Source organism: Rhinichthys klamathensis, unplaced genomic scaffold (genome assembly GCF_029890125.1).
Source record: "Rhinichthys klamathensis goyatoka isolate OS25496 unplaced genomic scaffold, OSU_Roscu_1.1 h1tg000341l_1, whole genome shotgun sequence".
Classification (NCBI taxonomy): Eukaryota; Metazoa; Chordata; class Actinopteri; order Cypriniformes; family Leuciscidae; genus Rhinichthys; species Rhinichthys klamathensis.
This window is the reverse complement of record NW_026606855.1, coordinates 1,275,001-1,298,184: the sequence shown is the minus strand read 5'-3', so window position 1 is coordinate 1,298,184 and position 23,184 is coordinate 1,275,001. Positions and strand designations below refer to the sequence as shown.

The 23,184-nt window shown below is 36.5% G+C and overlaps 2 protein-coding genes across 2 annotated transcripts in view; one reads left to right on the top strand and one right to left on the bottom strand.

The window, feature by feature from the left end:
• Nucleotides 1-317: 317 nt before the first annotated feature.
• cracr2b (calcium release activated channel regulator 2B) overlaps nucleotides 318-23,184 on the bottom strand; it is a 23,032-nt gene continuing 165 nt past the window's right edge. The window contains exons 2-18 of the mRNA XM_056272634.1: nucleotides 12,754-12,974; nucleotides 12,470-12,581; nucleotides 11,481-11,622; nucleotides 11,119-11,265; nucleotides 10,583-10,673; nucleotides 9,059-9,154; nucleotides 8,781-8,968; nucleotides 7,656-7,727; nucleotides 7,313-7,367; nucleotides 5,509-5,588; nucleotides 4,764-4,893; nucleotides 4,415-4,541; nucleotides 2,335-2,416; nucleotides 1,194-1,308; nucleotides 727-834; nucleotides 554-630; nucleotides 318-402 (exon numbers count right to left, since the gene is read on the bottom strand). Coding sequence (XP_056128609.1) covers nucleotides 318-402; nucleotides 554-630; nucleotides 727-834; nucleotides 1,194-1,308; nucleotides 2,335-2,416; nucleotides 4,415-4,541; nucleotides 4,764-4,893; nucleotides 5,509-5,588; nucleotides 7,313-7,367; nucleotides 7,656-7,727; nucleotides 8,781-8,968; nucleotides 9,059-9,154; nucleotides 10,583-10,673; nucleotides 11,119-11,265; nucleotides 11,481-11,622; nucleotides 12,470-12,581; nucleotides 12,754-12,972 — 1,926 coding nt within the window. The 5' untranslated portion in view covers nucleotides 12,973-12,974. The remainder of the gene's footprint in view (nucleotides 403-553; nucleotides 631-726; nucleotides 835-1,193; nucleotides 1,309-2,334; nucleotides 2,417-4,414; nucleotides 4,542-4,763; nucleotides 4,894-5,508; nucleotides 5,589-7,312; nucleotides 7,368-7,655; nucleotides 7,728-8,780; nucleotides 8,969-9,058; nucleotides 9,155-10,582; nucleotides 10,674-11,118; nucleotides 11,266-11,480; nucleotides 11,623-12,469; nucleotides 12,582-12,753; nucleotides 12,975-23,184) is intronic.
• tmem138 (transmembrane protein 138) overlaps nucleotides 4,499-23,184 on the top strand; it is a 27,520-nt gene continuing 8,834 nt past the window's right edge. Inside the window, exon 1 of the mRNA XM_056272650.1 lies at nucleotides 4,499-4,577. The gene's annotated coding sequence lies outside the window, so the exon portion shown is untranslated. The remainder of the gene's footprint in view (nucleotides 4,578-23,184) is intronic.

The window sequence follows — 23,184 nt, the reverse complement described above, 5'->3', positions numbered from 1 at the left end:
GATATAATACTAAGTATTGTGTTATAAATGTACATACTTTTTAAAAATATATATTTTTTAAAATGAAAAATAAAAAAACCTCTGCGGGATTTACGATGCTGATGACCGGTATAAGTAACGCGTCATCACAGTCCGTGAAAAAGGTCCATTCCTGAAAGACTGAAGGAACTAAATCTGGATTAAAAGACTGAAGTTCTCTGAGTATTGTTGTATTATGTTATGACAATGACGATATTTGTTGTTAATGTTTTTTTCTTTCCCCGTTTCTTTTCTTCAAGCATTTAATAGAAAAAAAAAAAAAAAAAAAAAAAGTCCGGTTATTTGCAGCAGCGCCCTCTGTTGGCAGAGATGTCCAGTCGGAGCGCAGACTCACACTGCTTGTCCTGCTGTGAGGCAAGTAACCTGAGACACGCAGACAGAATTCAATTAAAATTATTATTATTATTATTATGCCGCTTTTGCAATAAAGTGATTTTATTGTATTTACTGTATTGGAAAAATACGTCACTTGTGATCAGATCATTTTAAATAGCGCTTTAATCCAGTTTCACACCTGGTTAGGTGGTTCATGGCCTCTTCCACCTGGTGTCCACTCTTAGCACTGCATTCATAGAACTCAGCCTGGTACTGCTGTCAACACAAACAACATCAAAACTCCTTATACACACAATGACTCAGGCAAGTGACTGAGATTAGTGGGAAATGATGAGCGGGATCGTTCCTCACCTCCGCCAGTCTGTGGCCTTGTGCACCAGTCACCTCTCTCCTGTCTGCGCTCGCCAGGTATGTCTTATTGCCTAGCAACATCAGACACGCCCCCTCAGACTGCTTTTCCTGCCAGTCACACACACACACAAACACACAGAGAATGATACACTGCTAATCCCATAAACCAATCACAGTAACACACACAGTCATCATAACCAGATTACATCACATGCTAAATACACTCTCTTTCCAATTTCTCAGTAAACCTTCAATCAAAGTCACACACTGACGTGTATGCAAAGCAGCACAAGCACACCTACTGCCATACTGTATTATACAACCAGCCTAGGCAAATCTTACCCCAGATTCAAATTTGTATTTGACCTATTTGTAGATGCTCAATATTGAGACAAGTAGAATATTCAATGAGAATACATCTAGCATACACTAATCAATCAGTCAATCTTGAATCTAGCTATCCTCACCAGCACCTGATCCAACCAATGGCGGACCGCCGTGAATGACGTCGCATGGGTGACATCATACATAGCGATGATCCCATCTGCCCGGCGGAAATATTGCTGTGTGACGCTGTGGAACCTGATGAAGGCCACAGGCAGGTGTTATTATCTACACACACACACACACACACTTTAAAGTAAAGCTTCTTCGCAGTATTTGTGCAACACAAACACAACTAGTTCAATGACCAATCAATAATATCCCCAAAGTAGCCCAGTGACTAAACTCCAAATATGCCACTCTAATACCTAAAATACCTTTATACAAGAATACATTTTACAGTCACTCCATGCTTTATTTATGGAGGTTCATTTCCACCACATAAAAAAAAAAAATCATGCTTTGGTAAATCTTAAGTATGAGATAAAAAAAGGCATAATTCCGACATAAAAAGTCAAATGAATACTAAATGAATTATGAATGAATGAATTATGAATGAGTAATAATTTTGACTTTTTGTCATCATCATGGCAGTTAAAATGTTGAGAAAGTCAAAATTATGACACGTTAAGACATAATTAGGAGATAAAAAGTTGACTTTTAAAGTCATAATTTTGACTTTGAATTTTTATTTCTTTTAATGTCATAACTGACTTGTCATAATTTGTCTTTTCATCTTATATTAATTACTTAGAATGTCATAATTTCGAATTTTCATCTCATAATTATGATTTTTTTCATATGTGGTGGAAATAGGCTTTCATAAACAATTTCAAGTTGAAAATCACTGTATAATATATAATATTAATTATAATATATATATACTATATGGTAGAATTAATATTATATATATTAAATAGTTGTACTAATCATAAACACAGTATGTTTTTCCACAAAGGAACTCACTGGAGCTCAATGGCAGAATATTAAATAATTCATTACGAATATTTCAGTCCAATTTCATTTATGCAAATAAACGCCAACCGTTAACCAGAGGGTTATTTTTTTATTTATATTTTCCAATAATAACTTGTGGTAACAGTTGGTAGAGGTTCAGCCCAGAAGCCCAATCTAACAAGAAACATTTTAGGAAGACTCATTTTGCATGGTAGCTTCTTTAAATCCCGGTATTGGTTCTGTAAAGCTATTTTTGGGACATCTGACCTCTCCTGTCCTGCGGTGTCCCACAGCTGCAGCGCGACTGGTGTGGAATCAAGCATTACACTCCTGACCTGAAAATCCACTCCTGTCAATCAAACACCACATGACTTGTCAGCGCATAAAAGGCATTAACATTAAGGCTCTGTTTACACCTGGTATAAAGATGTGTTTTGGTCGATCGGATCACAAGTAGACGAGGGAGACACATTCCCGTTTACACCAGGGGCCTCATTTATAAAACTGTGCGTAGGATCCTTACTAAAAGTGTACGTGCGCCCGAAAGCCAAAAATGGCGTACGCAAAAAAATATTCAGATTTATAAAACCGTGCGTACGCCAGAACCTGCGCAGAATTCACTTTATAAATCCCGATAAATCTCAGTCAGCGGAAGATTGTGCGCACACGCGTCTCCTCCCCGAAATAACCATATATGGAGCTTACAACGCCTAGTTTTACTATGCATATCCTCATCTGCATATCATTTGCATATGATTATTCATCCACGTGATAACATGTTTAACGGTACAAGACATTAGGAAAATATGAAATACGGATGTGCCGTCACATTACATTAATAAAAATCATAAGCCTATCCTTGCCTTGTTTTTGAAAAAATAAATAAAAATGTGTAAAATACATTTCAGAGAAAGTTTCTCAATCTCACTGGCCAAATAGTATTTTTAATTGATTATATTTTTAATGGAAACAGATAGACCTTGTGCATTATTTGCACGAAACTATTTTCTCAGACAATCTGCTATTATCATGATAAGCAATTATGTATGTAAAACATTAAAACACAGAATGCCAGAGGAAAAGTGTTCAAAAGCATTGCATCCACAACAAATATTTCTCTATTTATTGAATATAAAAAATGTTGTAACTTCTCAGTAATGATTTCATGTAGTTTAAGTGTTTAACTCCATTAATGGGAATGGCATATTTAATCTAAATGTTTATATCAAAAGTAAAACATAGTTTAAATCATTATTTTATTTATTTAAAGTGTCATTGCAATCATGCACTCTATTTATGATTATGACTCATAATAAAGATTTACGGTTTTCCTTCATCTGCCGTTAGATAGGCTATATAGGCCTATGCGTCAGTTTCACTAAACGGCCCAACGCGCTCGCTGCGCGGACATTTAAGAAGGCATGGATATTTGCTTCAAGTGATAGGCTTGCTGAGTGAAATTATATTTGTATTATCTTTCTGTATATGTATCATTTTCTTTCGATTTTCTGTCTAAAAGTGACCAAAAAGACATTTAACTCCAACTCACCATCTGTGTCGCCAATTCCCTTTGTCTCCAGAATGTGCGTACGCACGGTCAAGAGCATCCTTACGGTGCGCACTTATTTACGCCAAGTTTATTTTTTATAAATTCCGATATGTGCGTGGAAAAATGCGTACGCATATTTCTATGCCCATTTTGTGCGTACGCAACGTTTATACATCAGGCCCCTGGTGTTTAAATCTGTCTCTTTTGTCCACTTTCAACCACTTCTGTCCTGATTTCTTCGAGGGGAGGGTCTATGGGTGAGTAAATGTATGTTTTTCAGATCTTTCGATCTAATGGACAAAATAAGCTTGTGTAATTTACATATGAACATGACCAGAGACGACAGAAACACACAGAGAACATCAGCTTTAGTTTCTGCTCTGACAGACACAAGACCAGCCGAACGCTGTGAGTGTGTGTTAGAAATCAGGAATGGAGAGAGAACATTGTGCTTGGTATGTTTTTCATCTTTAAACCAAACTTGGGTCTTCAGCCGATAAAGTTTAAATCCCGTCTGGCTCGAGCTCTTCTCATAATGTTACTCATTAGATTAGTCTTTTGTGGCTGTTTGAACACATTCGATCACATGAGCGTTTACACTACGAAAGCAATCCGGTCTAATGTGTTTTCAACTACCTCTGGTCGGAAGTGTCGAAAGTGGACAAGTTCAAAACGTTTTAGACCCCGCTTACACCTGTATTTAGTGTCGTCTACTTGCGATCCGATCGACCAAACGCTTCTTATTACCAGGTGTAAACAGCGCCTAAGAGAAAGCATAATTAGGCATAATTCTCTCACCCACAGTTGAGGCCATGTTGTTGGGGAAGTGACCGCTGCAATACTGATGGATGAACGAGCTCTTTCCCACAGAAGAGTTTCCTAAAAACACCACCTTAAACACACGCTGCGGATCACTGGCCGCTCTCTGGAGGAGGAAGAAGAAGAACGCTTTTACTGGAAGGTCAATTGCCACATCAAGCAGATTAATATTTGATTTACTGTTAAGATCAAGAATGAATGAACTCCACATGGATTGTTGCATCTACTATCATGCAAATATCCGAGGCTCATTTGCACACTCACATACACAGAAATACGCAGTTGTGAAATCTTTTTTTTTTTTTTTACAGCAAAAACAAACGAGTACCGCAGATTTCTCTGATTGGCAGGTAGTTTCGTCTTCTCTCTGTTCAGCTTTAGAGAATCTCTTCGGACTTGAATCTGTTAGCGATGTGTCTGAATCCTCTGACTCGTCATTTGAGTTTTCCGTCAGCTGCCTTTAATTCAAATTGATATAAAAAAAAAAAGCATAGGAATAATTAAATAACACCTTTGAATCAGTGCTTAAAAAGCTAAAAATCTGCTACAGGTGATAATAATAATAATTATTCAAGGGTTTCTCAAACTTGGTCCTGGAGGGCCGCTGTCCTGCAGAGTTTAGCTCCAACCATGATCAAACACACCTGAGCAAGCTAATCAAGGTCTTCAGGATCACTAGAAACTCACAGGTAGGTGTGTTTGATCAGGGTTGGAGCTAAACTCTGCAGGACAGCGGCCCTCCAGGACCGAGTTTGAGGAAGCCTGGCTGGATGGTAAACTAGTGTACTTGGTTTCATCCTAGTAGACCATCTTGGTCAAACTGGTCAGAGCTGTTAGAGCATCTTGGACCAGCAACAAGATTTTTATGATCTTGCGAACAAATGCTAAATTATTTTTATGCAGCATTGGTGAAAAACAATTGATCTGGAAAATATTTGGATGGCACTAATCTCTAAGGATTGCAATTGAAGTGTACATTTGCAATTGAAATTCTGGCACATATAGCATTACATTTAAATAGTTTGATTAAAGTGTTATGTGCATTCATATAGCATAGTTGGTTAGTAACCCACCTCTTTGCTGATTTCCTCGGTGGGAAATAGTTGCCCAGTATGGATTCCTTCCTCTGCAGAGGGTTCTTCACTTCTGCTGTCTGAGGAACAGTTGATGAGACATTAGAGACATTTTAGCTTCAGCTTTAAATTGAGAATGTAGATTGTTTTGAATGAGGTGGAAATAATTATTGACTTGTAAAAAATGATACATCTTTGTCTCCCAGAGTAAAATAATTAATGCAAAACTGGGTTCAGGTGAGGTGCTTGTCTAAGTTTTTATATATATATATATATATATATATATATATATATATATATATATATATATAAGAAAATGCATTTATTATTAAAAATTAGTCTATTGTTTGACATAGGTTGGCAATGGTTGTGACATGACAGCACTCGTGTGTATGAATGTAAATCACCCAGAATAACGACAAGAATCAAGACAAACAAACATTTTTATTGTTCACCGTCACGAAGATTGACAACATATCCAGTTTGTTCAACTTAACAAAATATGTACATTATCTACATTTTGTTCTTTTCAATCAGAGACCAAACACATAAACTGTCATTGGACAGAACGGCTCATTTCAAAAGAAACTAGCAAACAAAACTGTACTAAATTACAAATACAGATTCACTGGATCGACTTACTGAGGTAAACGCTGCACAGTGGTATCGCTCTTTACAAAGTCGGACACATAACGGTAATTAATATGATTAGCCTATTGCTTGACTATGGTATCAAACAGCTAATGTGTTGCTAATGTTACACAAACCATGATCCTGTTCGCATCTCAGTCAGACAACTGCCTTCTAACAATCATCAGAAATCCCTTGAACAACTCAGAAGTTCTGAGTCAGAACGTCAGTGTAGAAAGGCATGTAGTTCATCATCGTAATATACATCCGCTATATCACTAAATCTACCTGATTTTTCATATCAACAAAAAATATACCAGGATAATCTGGCATCTCTCGAGACTCCCCTGCTAGTTCGCTGTTAATGATATGCTAAAACCCGCCGGCACGTTGACCTGATTGGTTATAAGGTAGTGTGTGACGTCAGAAACACCGGCGATTTCAAACCGTGTTTTTGAGACCGTCTTTTTTTCACTGCATTTTTAAGGAGAAAATACTCAGCAATGATGTCGACTTGTGAATTTCACATGGTTTGTCTTAAAGCACATTAAAAAAAAAACACATAAACAACATTAAAAACTTAATTTTTCACCACAGGGGCACTTTAAGTGTTATTTATGCTCCCTTTCTTATTTTTGTGAAGAAAAAAAGAGGGGCATTAAGGCTCTTCTGAAGCTGCTTCTGTAACAGACCGAACAAGGAACAATCTGTCTCCAAACGTGAGCCGTTTCAATGGAGAACAGGCATCGGCTAAATTTCATATTCACAGTCTCAAATGTTCCACTCAGTCTTCGCTGAGGCGTTTGCGCTGCGACATGCGTTAATCCGTACAAAGTTTCCTCCGAGTCATTTGTTGCTGCTCCTCTAAGAGCCGGACGAATGGAACAAGCTCTCCCGAAAATAACATAAACAGAGCTGGAAAATGTGAATATTCCAGAAGAGGGCGTGGCTGACATCATCTGGAAGCTTTCGAAATCCTCAGGGAAACCCAGAGAAATACATCCAGCTGAATGTATCCGTTCACATTTTAGCTGCACCGTCTGCAGGGGTGCATTCTGGGTGATGTTACATGGACTTAATACGGGTAAACAGAACGCGCCCACGGCGAGAAGGCATGAACACAGCGGCATGGTGGGTAATGGTTGGGGGACGTGAAGGGGTATTTTTGACTAACCATCTTCTGTGTCTGATGGGCATCTTTATCATCCCGAAGACGCTTGTTCATGTCTCTAAAAGAGAGAGAGAGAGTGAGAACTACGGGTAAATATTTAAAGATAAGACGTCCTACACACAGGACTTTTACAGCCTCAGAATATAGATAACAAATGTTATCAATAAAATTGAACAATGACTGATCCACCATCCTAAACCTGCCTCTGTTCGTTTTGTGTTTTGATTGGTCGATTATTATGGCTTTATCTTTCAGATAAGAATAATACACACATGCCTACACTTGAACACTGGAATTCATCACGTTGCACACTAAAGGTGAGGCCAGGTCAGTCGGGTTGGCATACCTGAGCAAGTCCAGCTGTCTAATGAGGCTTTCCCGTTCCTTCTGCATGTTTCGGGACACTTTCAGGACTTCTCTGTTAGTGAGAAACAGTCAGACGTGAAAAATACACTAGACTATCAGCAGGAAATAGCCACTTATGTTTGTTTGCTCACTACTTTATATTATCACACTCTTAGGCCCTGTTTACACCTGGTAGAAGCGTTTTGGTTGATCGGATCACAAGTAGTAGACGACACTAAATACAGGTGTAAACAGGGTCTAAAACGTTTTGAGCTTGTCCACTTTCCACCACTTCCAGAGGGGAGTTGAAAACACATTAGACCGGATTGCTTTCGTAGTGTAAACGCTCATGTGATCGAATGTGTTCAAACAGCCACAAAAGACCGTCTTCTCTCCGTCTACTGATCTAATGAGTAACATTACAAGAAGAGCTCGAGCCAGACGGGATTTAACCTTACCAAGACGTAAAATGTACCAAGCACAATGTTCTCTCATCATTCCTGATTTCTAACACACACTCACAGCGTTCGGCTGGTCTTGTGTCTGTCAGAGCAGAAACTAAAGCTGATGCTCTCTGTGTGTTTTCTGTCGTCTCTGGTCGCGTTCATATGTAAATTACACAAGCTTATTTTGTCCAATAGATTGAAAGATCTGAAAAACCTGTGCATTTACCCGCCCGTAGACCCTCCCCTCGAATAAATCAGGACAGAAGTGGTTGAAAGTGGACAAAAGAGACAGATTAAACACCAGGTGTAAACGGGAATGTGTCTCCCTCGTCTACTTGTGATCCGATCGACCAAAACACATCTTAATACCAGCTGTAAACAGGGCCTTAAAACAAAAAGTTCTGGTATTGATAATCATCCATGGAATCTTTCGATTGCACAAAAGGTTCTTTATAGTGGAAAAAGGTTCCTTAGATTATTAGAATGTTCTTCACACTAGGAAAACAAACGGTTCTTTTTAGAATGTTCACTGAAAGGTTCTTTAGGAAACCAAAAATGGTTCTTCTATGGCATCACTGCAAAAACCCACTTGGAACCTTTATTTTGAAGAGTATAGAAGTAGTAGTAATAATGCAAACAAGGTTTTTTGCATACAGTAAGTAACACTCATGAAAAGCCACCTCTCTTTGCCCCTGTGCTGTTGTTTGATGGTGTTCTGTAGTTGTTGTAGTTGACTCAGAGTGTGCTGAAGCTTCTCTCGGCTCTGGTCCAGTTCATCCTGCAGTTCCTGGTTGACGTTGTGCAGTCGGCGGTTCTCTCCGCGAACGTTAGCCTGATCACTGTTCAGAGTGCTGATCCTGCTCTCCAACTACACACACACACACAGGTGGGTTGAGATCTAGACCTCCAGCTGGTTTAATAAATCAAACATGTTGACGAGTGAATGAGGAGTCTGTACCTCCCGCTGTTTGGTGAGCGTGAACTCAAGTTCTTGTTCTTGCGCCCTCAGTTCCTGTAGTAGCTGCTCTTTCTTGTCTCCCTGTCTCACACTGTCCTTCATCACAGAACACACCAACATCACCACAATCATCCTCATCAATATTATCACCATCATTACCACCCTTTATGAATATCATAATTACATTCCCATCACTTCATCACCAAAGTCACATCATCATAACCATCACCATGATCAATATAATTATCACCATCACATCAACATCAGTGTTATCATAATCACATGAACAATATCACATCACCTTTATCATCATCTTGAACAATATTGCCGCCATTATAAAGGCCATTACTTCCATTATCACTATAAATATTATTTCCCATCATAATCACCATCATCAATATCATAATCAGCATCAATCACCATAAACTATCATTATCACCATTACTATCATTATATAATCACCATTAAAAAAAATCAGCAATATCATTACCATTCTATCATATGATTACATGGTCACCCTTGGTATCATAATCATCATAATCAATATCATTATCACAAACTATATTAAGACACTGTCATAGTCACCATGAACTATAGGATTACCACCATCATGATAATCACCGTTGGTATAATAATTACCAGGATAAATGTATTAACCCTATCATAACAATAATAATCTTTATCATTATTAGCATCACTATCAGGAACAACATTATCATCACCATCATCAATATCATTATCAATAAATCACCATGAATAACCACAATCATCAATATTATTACCACAATTATCACCGTTACTGTAATATTTACCATGAACTAACTATAAGATTATCAACATCATAATCACCACTGGTATCATAATCACCAGAAACAATAATATTATCACCATCAGAATCACAATAATCATATCATCACTATCATAATCACCAGGAACAATACTATTATCACCATCAGAATCACAATAATCATATCATCACTATCATAATCACCAGGAACAATACTATTATCACCATCAGAATCACAATAATCATATCATCACTATCATAATCACCAGAAACAATAATATTATCACCATCAGAATCACAATAATCATATCATCACTATCATAATCACCAGGAACAATACTATTATCTGCATCAAAACAAAACCATCTTCTGGATCATTTTCATAATCGCCATCATCAATGCCCCCATCATTATAATCACTATTATTATCATAATCACCATGAACAATATTATTATCCCCATCATAATAATCATAATCAATTTCATTATAATCACCATTTTTATCATTTAACACCATGAACAATATGATTACCAACATCATAATCTCCATGAACATAATTATCTCCATCATAACAATCATAATCAATATCATTATAATAATCACCATTATTATCATAATCACCATGAACAATGTATCCTCTAATAATATTGTTCTCTAATTAAATAACCACAGTTCTTATGCTAAATTCTTATCTGTACTAAAATCTGTACTTCATATTCATAGTGTGTGAATTTACCAGAGCTTGTCGTTTCTCTCTCTCTTCTTTTAACTGACTCTCCATGTCTTCATACATGGACCGAACCACCCTGTCATGATCTTCCTCTCTCCTGTAGGACATTTAAACACTCAGAACACTTCTTTATCTCAAGACAGAAAAAAAAAATGACGTTAAATTTACATCAGATGCAAGGCTGCATCCGAAATCGCATACTTCCCTGCTATATAGCAGGCGAAAAACAGTGTGTGACAAAAGAAGTGTCTGAATTAAAAGAGAAGGCAAAATACTACTAATTCTGAAGTGTGCATATGATGGACACTTTACTATCCCATGAGGCCACGGGAGAGGATTTATGAATGAAGCTGACGCTGGTAGGTCACATGATAATGACAACATGGTGGATGTTGTATGTCCGGATTACATTACACTCTACACAGATTCATACTATATATTTTAAGCAGTCGCAAAGTAATTACTAGTACCAACTCAAGAGAGTATGCGATTTCGGATGATTTCGAGTGCAATGAGGCCCGAGGACCCCAATTAGGGCTGACCTGCGTAATGCCTGCTCTAAATTATCTTTCTCTTTGAGTGCATCCTGTAGATGAGAGACGGTGTATGAAAGAACCTCCTCCAAAACCCCCAGAAGCTCAGGTTTGTCCCTCTGGAGCTCACCCCACAGAGTACACAACTCCCACTGACTAACACACAGACACACATGATAAAAAAAAAAGGAAGAATCTTTAAAACAGCTTAAAGCTAAAAATCTGTAGATGTAGCGTTAAAAGCCCAGAAATGTGAACAATAACAGTATGTTAGCTTGGTCAAGCCAGTATTGATTTGAACATCAAACATACAAGCATAGTTTTCTCGTTATCTTATCTGTTACAGACCAGAGCTGTGTGTATTCACTCACTCTTTGAAGAGTTTATCGGCTCCCAGCTCCATGAGGATGTGTGTGAATCTGATCTCTGCCGGCTCTACTCGCTCCTCCTCAACTTTCTGTCTTTCTCCACTCCTCGCTCTGTCCTCCTCCGGCCCACAACCAACAAGCTCTCCTTATTTAGACAGAGAGATTTTAATTAAGGCAGATGTCTTAATGCATACTACACATACTATACTATACTGGATACTACTTTTAAAAATAGAATGTGAAATGCAACATATAATGAAACATTTCAACATCACCGTTGCATGTTTGATTCAGCAAGTGGCATCAGGTTTTTATCAGCATTGCTATTGATAATTAAAACTAAATAAAAAACATTTTTGGTAATTGAAAAAAAAAGCTGAAATTAAAATAAAAAAGAAGGAAAAACTTAAACTTAAAAACGAACTAAAATAAATAAGTTAAGTTGAAGCACAAATTTACTCAAACTAAAATTAATTGGAGCTACAAATGTGTGTGTGTGTGTGTGTGTGTGTGTATAGGCTATAAGGACAAAAGCACATAAGATTACTAAAACGTAAACTAATATTAAATATGTTAAATTATTAAATGGAAAATGAAAATGTTAAATTATTAAATATTTATTTTAAAATAAATATATTATTATAGTATAGAAATAATAATAAAAAGATGCTGTTATAATCTTAGAAAAAATATATATAGCTGGAATGATTGTAATTTTTTAATTAACTTTTAATAAAAAAACGTATTTTAAATAAAAATTTGGTTACACTTTATTTTTAGGTGATGAAGTTACATTGTACTTACTCAAATAAGTACTGAATAATAATTAACTACATGTACTTATTATAGAGTTATGGATAGGTTATGGTTTATGGTTACTTGTAATTATGCATAATATACTGTTATAACTATAGTAAACACATGTAGTAACGTGTAACTGTCACCAAAAAATTAAAGTGTTACTAAACATTTAAACAGACATATACACTAACCTAGGCCCGTGTGGAACTCGAGGGGTGTAAGGTAACCGTTTTTGTCTCGGTCCAAACTCTCAAACACTGATTCCAGCTGCTCAGGAGACAGAGGAAGCTCTTGCTGTAGCCGCTGGTGGATTCAAACACGATTAGACACGTTTGAACAGAGCTGAGAGCACTTGAAAGCATTACCAATATGGTCACTGATATATCATACACCCCTAATAACACTTGGCACAGCTTTGGAGCTGTTAAAGGAATCATATAACGTCGACTTGCACCGCCACCCTGTCCTGTCTCACCTGCATGTCTCTCTTCGTGATGAATCCTTTCCCCTCTTTATCACAGAGCTCAAAGAGCTCTTTAGCTTTGCTCATTCTGTCCTGCCTGTCTGAGCCAGGAGGAGGCGCATCGCTGGGCGACGGTAACCTCGCCGTGCGACCCGGCAGTCTGGAGCTGGGGGACATCTGACCACTGCCCGTCCCCTCCAACACCTCGCCGTCCTTCAGCCAGCTGGACATCACTGCAGAGAGAGACGGGTCCGACTGAAATCACATTGGTCGTGTTGTGCTTTTTTCCATGGTCATCTTTCTATAGTGTGTAATGTTGCTGTTTGAGCACGAAAAAGGTCTACAAAGCCTCTCTATGTCAGTGTCAGTGTTTCTGAACTCCCTGAAACGCCTCCATTGTAGTCTTGAATTTTCTTCCGGGAACGAACACGTCACAATATTCCTCATTTAAATAATTAATATGCAGAATAAAGGGGCGGGGCCTGGTTGAGTTAGTTAGTAGTGTGTTGAAACTGGAGGTTATGGAAAGGGGCGGGACATTTCCCAAACACGCTCGAAGCGGTTGACCAATCATAACACACTGATACAGCCGACCAATCAGAGCACAGTGTGCTTTTCAAAAGGAGGGGCTTCATAGAGACAGGAACTAAACAGAGCGTTACTGACAGACTGGGATGAGAGGAGCTGCAACAATGGAGAATAATGTGTTTTTTGACCATTCAAGAATGAAAACCTATTCTAGTAGACCCAAAAAATAAAACAAAATCTTTGAAAAAGGGCATAATAGGTCCCCTTTAAGATAAGGAGGTTGTAAGGACTGGGATGACAGACTGGGATGAGAGGAGCTGCAACAATGGAGAATAATGTGTTTTTTGACCATTCAAGAATGAAAACCTACACTCTAAAAAATGATGTGTTAGATTTACTTAAAATATATATGCACCATTTTTGCATCATACTTTTTAAGTAATCCCAACTTGGAGTAATTTTACTTAAAATTAACAAGAAAACCGTTGTTATATGTACTTAAATATTTGAGTTCACACAACATTCTTTACTTAAAAATATATGCATCACGTTACATATATTTTTAAGTAAAGAATGTTATGTGAACTCAAATATTTAAGTACATATAACAAAGGTTTTCTTGTTTATTTTATGTAAAATAATTCCAAGTTGGGATTACTTAAAAAGTATGATGCAAAAATGGTGCATATACATTTTAAGTAAATCCAACACAGTGCAGGCCATGTGAGATCAAAACAAATCATAGTTCTGTTAACTTAACATTTAAGCCCATTTGTATATAAAAATAAGACAATTAAATGAGCTGAACCAACCATTTTAACTTATTTTAGATCTTCAGCTATTGGTCTGCTAACTGCACTGCTCTAGTACATTCAATGTCTTAAAATAAATTAAACATGCAAATCACACACAATAAAGCATTTAACTTTATTATTTTTTATTTTTTGCCATAGACTTGAAAGCCTGAAACCACACATGAAATGTAACAAAATGTGGCAAATCGACAAATGGAAAATCACTTTTAACTTTTTCACCTTTGCAACACTTCTCAAAAGATTTACATTTTTTCAATATTTACTTTTGCAACATACAAAAAACCTCTTAAAGGACAATTCCGGTGAAAAATGAACCTAGGGGTAATTAACACATGGTTACCGAGTTGATCGTTCTCTGGGATGCGTTTTCATGATAATCGAATGTACGTAGAGTTATCTCTAAAAACTTTTTAGCTTATAACGCTAGTATATGGGGCATAGAATAAGCAAAAGTAAATCGCTAGTTAATACCACTAACAAGGCTCAAAATAGCCCCACACTAACACGGTAGCATAATGAGGGTCCCTACATGCAAACCGAAGCATTGAGAACTTTGTAATTGTACAGACAGTTTAATAAGAAGATACTTTATAAAGACAGTACATTACGCGTATACAGGCAGGAGCCATCTTGGAAAACCAGTCGAGCCACGAACGCTGTGCTAAGTGAGATGAACTGTGACTTGGAATCTCATAATATGGTCCGTTGTTTCCGGAAGAAACTATTTTAATAAACAGATATAATTCATGCATTTCCATGTAATTAGTTTCACAAACGTAATTCCTATCGACCAGCTCACTTAGCACAGCGTTCGTGACTCATCACCTCTATGCCTTCCAGCGTTACCCCAGTCTGTGAAGGATCATCTGCTGAGCCACCTTCGTGATGATCCTCAATGTGAGATGTTCCAGTTCCTCTTCATTCCTATGAGTATAAAAAAAAAAACATAAAAAAAAAAAAAGGAAATCTGCATTTACTTGCAACATCACTTGTTATTGTTCAGACTGTTGCAAAAAATCTATTGCATTGAAACACAGAATGAGAAAGAAATGTACCTTTATATTTTAAAATAAAATAAATCTCTTACAGCCTCTTACATTTGCAACATTATAAATGTCTATACTGTCACGTTTTTATCAATTTAATGCATACTTGCTGGATAAAAGTATTAATTTATTTTATTTCTTTAAAAAAAAAGTTCTAATTGACCCAAAACTTTTAAATTGCATCTTAAAATATATTCAAATGGAAAACCGTTGTTTTAAATTGTAAAAATAATAATAATAATAATCACAATATTACAGTTTTTGCTGTATTTTGGATCAAATAAATGAAGGCTTGGTGGGCAGAAGAGACTTATTTTAAAAACATTAAACAATCTTGGTTTGTGTGTGTGTGTGTGTGTGTGTGTGTATATATATATATATATATACACACATTTTTTTCTGGTTATCAAAAATATATCTAAAAAGAAGAAAAAAACAATAATTAAATGTTACAAATTAGTCCATTATTAAATGCCTATAAATATAAAAATGAGTCTATTAAATAATATCTATTAATTTAAACAAAACAAGTTAATTAATGAAGACTTTTGTCCAGAGGTTTTGAACGAATCTCTTCAAAACATTTTAACAGTCAGTCAGTCACTACTGGAATAGCCAAACAGTAAATAAAGATCTACAATCTTTGTTTGAAGCCAAACTTTTGCTTAAAGGGTATTTGCTTATTTTGATAATAATTTTGAAGGTTTAATAGACAGGGTTGTAGCTGTCATTTAGGAATAATATTGTGTTTGAATCAAGATCGCCATTATTTAATGATAAATCGTGCACACGGAGCTGTAGCCAATGTGTTTTCGAATTTAATATTTGTATGTTAACGAACGTTACCAGTAAGCTAACCCGCGCCCAAGGCCTGGCCGCCCCCCTTTCCCGCGATCCATTTATAGATATTAGAGAACAGAATATATGGGAATTTGTAAATATGCAAAGTAAAAAAAAAAAAAAAATCCGAAAACTCATAGCCTGCATATAATAAATGACAACTACATTTCGTTAATAAAGTAGGCCTACGAATTTATCCGTGGGGGAAAGCGCCGTCCGAATTGTCCTCTTATGGTGTGTTCAAACCGAACGCGAATAGAGCGTCAAATACGCGTCTATCGCGTCTAGTTAGACGCTTGAATCTGCTCGAGTTCAAAATTTTCAACTTGCGTGGAAGACGTTCGCAGCAAACGCGTCACCCAATTCGCGTCTGATGCGTCTATTCGTGTCTTTGCATTGACTTTGTAATCTACTCGTGCAAATTATTAAATTCGCGTTCGGTGTGAACACACCATTAATGCATACGTGCCAACGTCATGGTCATATATTTCGAAAAACACAATAAATACTCTGACTACTATAAACACTTGACATAGCCTATTCGATGGAAGCACACTCGCTTAATAATTCAAATATACTCTCGTGCAAGTCACTCATTTCATACATTAACTTGTAGACTACATAGGTGTTCATAACACGTTTCTAATTGTTGATGCAAAATTCGTAGCAATTCTGAAATTCAGTTTAAAATGCAATAAACGATTGAGTGTACCTTAAGTTAAACAAAGTTAAGCTTACCTCTTTTCAGCGTCTTCACATATGTGCTTCACAAAATGGCTCCAATTTTTGGCTGGAAAGGCATCACGGGAAATTGCATATCACGTGGCTCGTATAGTTACTTAAAATGTTATGCTCGATTTACTTAATTTTGAAGCAATTATTATAGTAGTTGACATGACTTATGTTTTTTCATTTTATTTATGCATACATTTAAGTTCACCTAGTTACTTATATTTTTGTGTTACACACACTAAATATGTTAAGTAGAGGTTGAAAAGTTATGAATACTTAATTTTTTGTGTTAAATCTAATAACTTTTATAAGTAATGGTTGTTCAGCCAACGAATCGTTTTTTAGAGTGTATTCTAGTAGACCCAAAAAATAAAACAAAATCTTTGAAAAAGGGCATAATAGGTCCCCTTTAAGATAAGGAGGTTGTAAGGAATGTTGATAAAGTGGTCAAACAATGATAAGAAAACAATTTTATCTCGTAGTTCTTTCCCTAATCGGCCACAAGTGTGACAAGTAACATACAAGAAGACATTTTGTTGGTAGCTTAGTTTCTATTTTTGTTCCGTCACTCCCACAGTCTCATTTGTCCAAAGTTATTCTCCAAATACCTCTATAGTAGACATATAAACTACTATAAAACATGTTCTAAATATTGATTTTTATTTTCAATAAGGACGGAAAAATGACTTAAAGCTAGAAATGTGTTGTGTCGCAACTGGTAAGAGCATTAACCTTGCATTCAGCAAATGTTGCATTATTATTATTGCACTTTAAACTGCGATTTGGCCTGAGGTTAAACACTGACTTTAGTTATTTAAAGTCCGCTTTATTAGTGGAATATGCTGAAGGCGGCTGAAATATCCTAACATATCCTCAAATAAATATTAACCAGGATGTTAAACAGTCCTTCAAAAAGGTGCCATTTGTTTTCTGACCTGAGATGCTCAGTACAAGTCTGCTGTAATTCCCTCGAGCACATGCCATATCTAAATGACATCTGTGTTTGTCTGATATTACGTACTAGTTGCGATGGTCTTGTGATTTGGGAGCTAAAGAAAACAGAACAACTCCTTCAGTAAATGTCCAGCCGGCTTGAATGACCCGCCCCACATTTAAGAGCTCGGAGGAATTCTGAGGATATGGGCCGAAATCTGATACCAATGCTGACAGAATCCGTTATTTTAGTACTATTTACATGTTATAGTTTGTATTATATATTATTTTTATATTTTCAGTTCATTCATTTTTATTTCAGTTTCCGTTTTTAGTCATTTCAGTACTTCAAATTAAAGGGGCTATGTGTAGGTTTTTCCTCAAAAAAAATCTTTAAGATAGAGTCTTCATTTGTACATTTATGAGCCAACCATAATGTAATAGAAAGAATGACACCTTGACTGTCCACCACGGTTGCCTCTATCAGCCTGTAGGCTCAATTGTGTGTGGAGGAGTCGGGTCCGAATTGTTGTGAAAATTCACAAAATGTGTCGTTCTCGTCTACTTGGGCTTACATCCGTACGGCAGCCATTAGTAAGCAGCGGCAATCGCTAGCAGTAGTGTTTCAAATGGACTCTGCGGACGGAAAGAAGCGACCAGCCTCCAGCACAACCCAGATACCCACGGAAACTCCTCGTAAGTCTTATCTAGTGCGGCCAACGAGCGTGCGCACCGAGAACGAGCATGAGACTGGCTGCAGTTTCTCTAACGGCCACTGGTGTCAGTAACGGTAAGACATTTCAGAACTTCCGCAATACTCCTTTAAACTTGTTCAGTTAGTTGCCATTGCCAAGCCAACATTTTAATTTTGAATGATTAGTTTTAACAACATATCTATGTAACATCATATATGTATATCCTATCATATATATATATAGGCCTATATATTTTTAGTTCAGTGTTCGGTCATGAAACTCTAGAGGGCGCAGCCTGATTGGTCCTTTAAGGCTGGGATACCAAGCCGTCGGGCCGTTTTTGAGCGTTGGTTCGGCTTTTTTTGGTGTGTTCTGCACCGTTGGCTCTAGTCCGACGCTGTCTGGGTTTTTAGGGCCGATTCAGCATGTTGAATCGGCGTCGGACCGTCGATGAGAGACAGAAAAGCAAAAGTGATGATAGCGAGCAAAGACTTAAGACTGTTTGAATTTTACGTCATCTTACCTGAGCATTCAAATGCACAAATATTTTCATAATAACATGAGCCGACTGGAATGAAGAAAGCGATCAGCGTGATTGATATTCAAAATGGTAAGCAGTCACTGCTTTGTTTACGTTGTGTATATCTGCAGTCCTAGCCTCGGTTTCCCTTTTTGAATGACAGAAATAGACTATTGATAACTGCTGATATAGACATATTTACTTAACACGCAGGCCCTGAATGCACATACAGTAGCCTTCTGTCCTTTTGGTGTGTTCAAGCGCAGCTTTTTGGCCGAGATCTGCAAGCAATCACATCATTACGGCTGGCACAAGCTGATTGGCCTCTGCTGATCCTGCAGCCAATGAGATTGCTTGCTCAACATTTAACTAATCTGGTTCAGTGTTTGCTGTAAGCTAGTCCTACAGTGCTATCAGAGTTCCTCTGAATCCCTCCACCTCCCCAGCTCCACCTGTCTAGATCTGCTACGGGATTTATGTATGTCTTTTTATGCAGCAGCCACATATCTTACATGCTCACTGCAGCGTTTCTGTGTATCTATGGGGAATAGCAAGTCCACACTTGCTCTGCAGCAACAGCAATAATCAACAGCATAGCAGATCTAGTCCGCAAAGACTAAATACATTAATATTGCCATATTCAATTACATGTTAAAACTATTTTTGAGAGTTGTCATGGTTTAAACACACACACACACACACACACACAAACACACACACTGATAGCACATTTACACAACATGTTAATTCAAGAATCAGTTAACTCTTTCCCAGCCAAACACGTCATTTTCTGTGTTTTCTCTGTTATACGGTAGGGGGCGCTACGACACATCGTCTGAAAGAGTACTGAATCTCCTGATAAAAGGAGAAAGGTCCGACTGCAGAACCGCAGAACCATACGTCATAGCAGTGTGAGGACGACAGCGCCAGCCTGACAGTCTGATGCCGGAAGTGGGCGTGGCCAGGCATTGCGCTACTTCTGTGTTTTAGAACGTTTCAAAGTTTAAAACAATGCTATTATAAATATTTGTTTAAACGATTTAATTAAAGATATGTTTAAGATGTGTATATATATATATATATAGTTGTGTGTATACAAGTGAAACTCGAAAAATTAGAATATTGTGCAAAAGTTCATGTAATTCAGTAATTCAAATTAAAAGGTGAAACTAATATATTTAGTATATATATATAACATATGCATGATTATACTTTTCAGAGGACCGACATTTCTGTATTTAAAATCCTTTTTTGTATTGATTTCATGTAATATTCTAATTTTCTGAGATTTTAAATTTGGGGTTTTCATAATCTGTAAGCCATAATTATCAAAATGATAACTTTTGCACGATATTCGAATTTTATAAAATATAATAATTATTTGTCCTATTAACAAAAGACAATATACTACTATTAAAAATGCTTTTCAATTCAATCAGATGTTCAAGCTTTGTTTTAATTTTATTATTATTTTTGTTTAAAGCTTTATTCAATTTATATTGTTAATCATTTGACACAACAAATGGATAAAGTATAATTTTAACTTTTAAAAAACTATTTTGTTAATACTCAACCATTTCACAACTAACAATTTTTTTTCATAGACCAAACAACATAATTCTATGGTGGACTGAAACAAAAATTATTAAATAAATACAATTATTTTTTTCCTCTGAAATGGCAAAAGCATCACACACAGATGTACCTGCTCTAAATAGCTAAATAATAGTAATTAAATAAAAATAAAAAATCGAACTAAATAAAATAAATTATAAAAAACAAAATCAAACCAAAGAAAATAAAAGCGAGTGTCATGACGAAAGGCGCCTCATGAAATCATCAATTAACTCCATGTGTATGGAGTTTTGATTTATTTAGTTTATTTGTCACTTGAGAATTATTGTTAAATGTGTGCCTGCATAACTTTAATAAGATTTATTTTCTTTGGTTTGATTTTGTTTTATATAATTTATTTATTTGATTTATTTTGATTTTATATTTTGATTTAATTACTATTATTTATTTGGAGCAGGTACAGCTAGTGTGTGATGCTTTTACTATTTCAGAGGGGGGGGGGGGCCTATTAACAGCCTATTAACATTTGTTAATAGGCTACATTGCCTGTCTTTTGTTAATAGGACAAAACATAGTTATTATACTTTATAATTTTATAAATATTATATTTTATAATATTTAATATATATATAGGCCTATCTCTTAAATATATATTTTGAATGAAATCGTTAAAAAATATATTCATAATAGCATTGTTTTAAACTTTCTAAAACACAGAAGTAGCGCAATGCCTGGCCACGCCCACTTCCGGCATCAGACTGTCAGGCTGGCGCTGTCGTCCTCACACTGCTATGACGTATGGTTCTGCGGTTCTGCAGTCGGTTACTATTGGATAAAAGCACATGCGAAGAAGATGCAGAAACAAGCGATATCATATGTAATCATATGCATATGTAAAATAATGCGATCATCAACATTAAACAGCATATAAATCAAAACTGCCTAATGATACTGAATAAAAAGTCGACCCAGGACGAGCTACAGGACTGAGGGTGAAACTTTTGTAAAAATTATCAAAAATTGTGGTGGTGGCTGGCAACTTTAAAACAAAAAACACTCCTGGGGAAAGAGTTAATATAAGATAAGAGAATCAGTTCCTATAGAAGAATTAGTTGTCAACTAATTTTAGAATGTTCAAATATTGGCTGACATATTAACCTGTCACTCATTATCTCTTGACCTGGCTGTTCACAACGGACACATTTGTGTTTATCAAAGAAGAAACGATCACCTGCAAATGCTGATAATCTCAAAATGACCAAATCATTTTCAACCCTTCTTCCTCGACGATAGGCCACAACTATATTACATAATCAGCAGGCTGGTGGGAAACACTGCAGCAACAAAACACATGGGAATTTCGCATCAATATACGGACGTGGCATTAAAATGTATGCTTAGGACACTCCCTCTCATGCCGTGAACAAATAGGCTTATGTCCTCCGGCTGCCGATGGTCATCTCTCAAATTACAATAAACATTTACTCATGTAGAAATCAAGTAACTCTACACACAAGGCACAATTTCATTTCTCTTTCCAGGATGTGCACCGCAAAACAGGATGAAGTCATGTGACAGCACCGTGAGAGGGAGTGTGTGTAAAAACAAAGTGAGATGCAAATAAAGACTAGCTTGGTTTACATAGACAGCATTCAGAGCTCTTACCCACAGTCACGAGTTTATGATTCCCGTGCGGATGAGGTCTGGATGCAAGGGAAATACCTCCATACTAAATGACCACAGGTCATATGCAACATGCAATATTTGCCTAATGAATTAATGGACTGGGTTGTGGTTGGAACAATAGCTCAGAGTGATTATGAGGGATTTGAATCAGTGATATCAAATTTCCGGTTGAACCTTATTTAGGTACAACATATAATATAGGCTACATATGGCCACAATTTTAAGTGACACTTAAAAATGTTTAAATGCCAGTGCAAGTGTGCTACAAAATGTTTATGAAATGTTCTGCCTGGAAATGAAGCTTGTGTTGTTCTAATGCAATGACATTCAGACTTTTTATGTGCGATTTAAATAAAAATCTTAGAAGGCGACTGTATTAATAGAAAACATTAATGGTGATTTCGTGAGTCTAGATATGTGCGGATACACCAAAATATATGGGCACGGCATGTTTACACCTGCAATAAAGCCATAGAGGAATTGCAACACTCGAGGTCAAATAAACTTCCCGAGCTTAGCTACAATTACACACGAAAATCACATGAGAGATAAAGTCTGACAGCCATATGCCAACTTCAGATAAGAAAACAGACATGTAATTTCTTTGCTCTGTTTTGGAGGAAATCATATAGAATGGAAGCTATTATAAAATAAGTGTTTTATCTTTCAGCAAAACAAGCTCAGGTTCTGTGAGGCAAGTTAAATCATTAATTTGTTACAATGAAAATTCAAACCCAGGAAGAAATCACTCAGATATGCCTGAGAACGTGCAAGGATATACTTCATATTCAATTTCAACACAATACATTATATTTACCATTTTATAAATTAGTATTTGGACTCAAAATAGGCTTGAGCTTTTGAGCTTGAAACCATTGCCATACCATCTACATTTACCATGGTGTTAAATAAAAAACATGGTATTAGCATGGTATATGTCCAAAAACATAGTAATTCCTTTGTAAAGGAGATGAAAGGCATGCATAATATCATTTAGATAATATAAGTAGAGTTTTACAAGACAGTGTCGATCACTTCAGACAGCAAATGTTGGTGTCATACATAATTTAAGC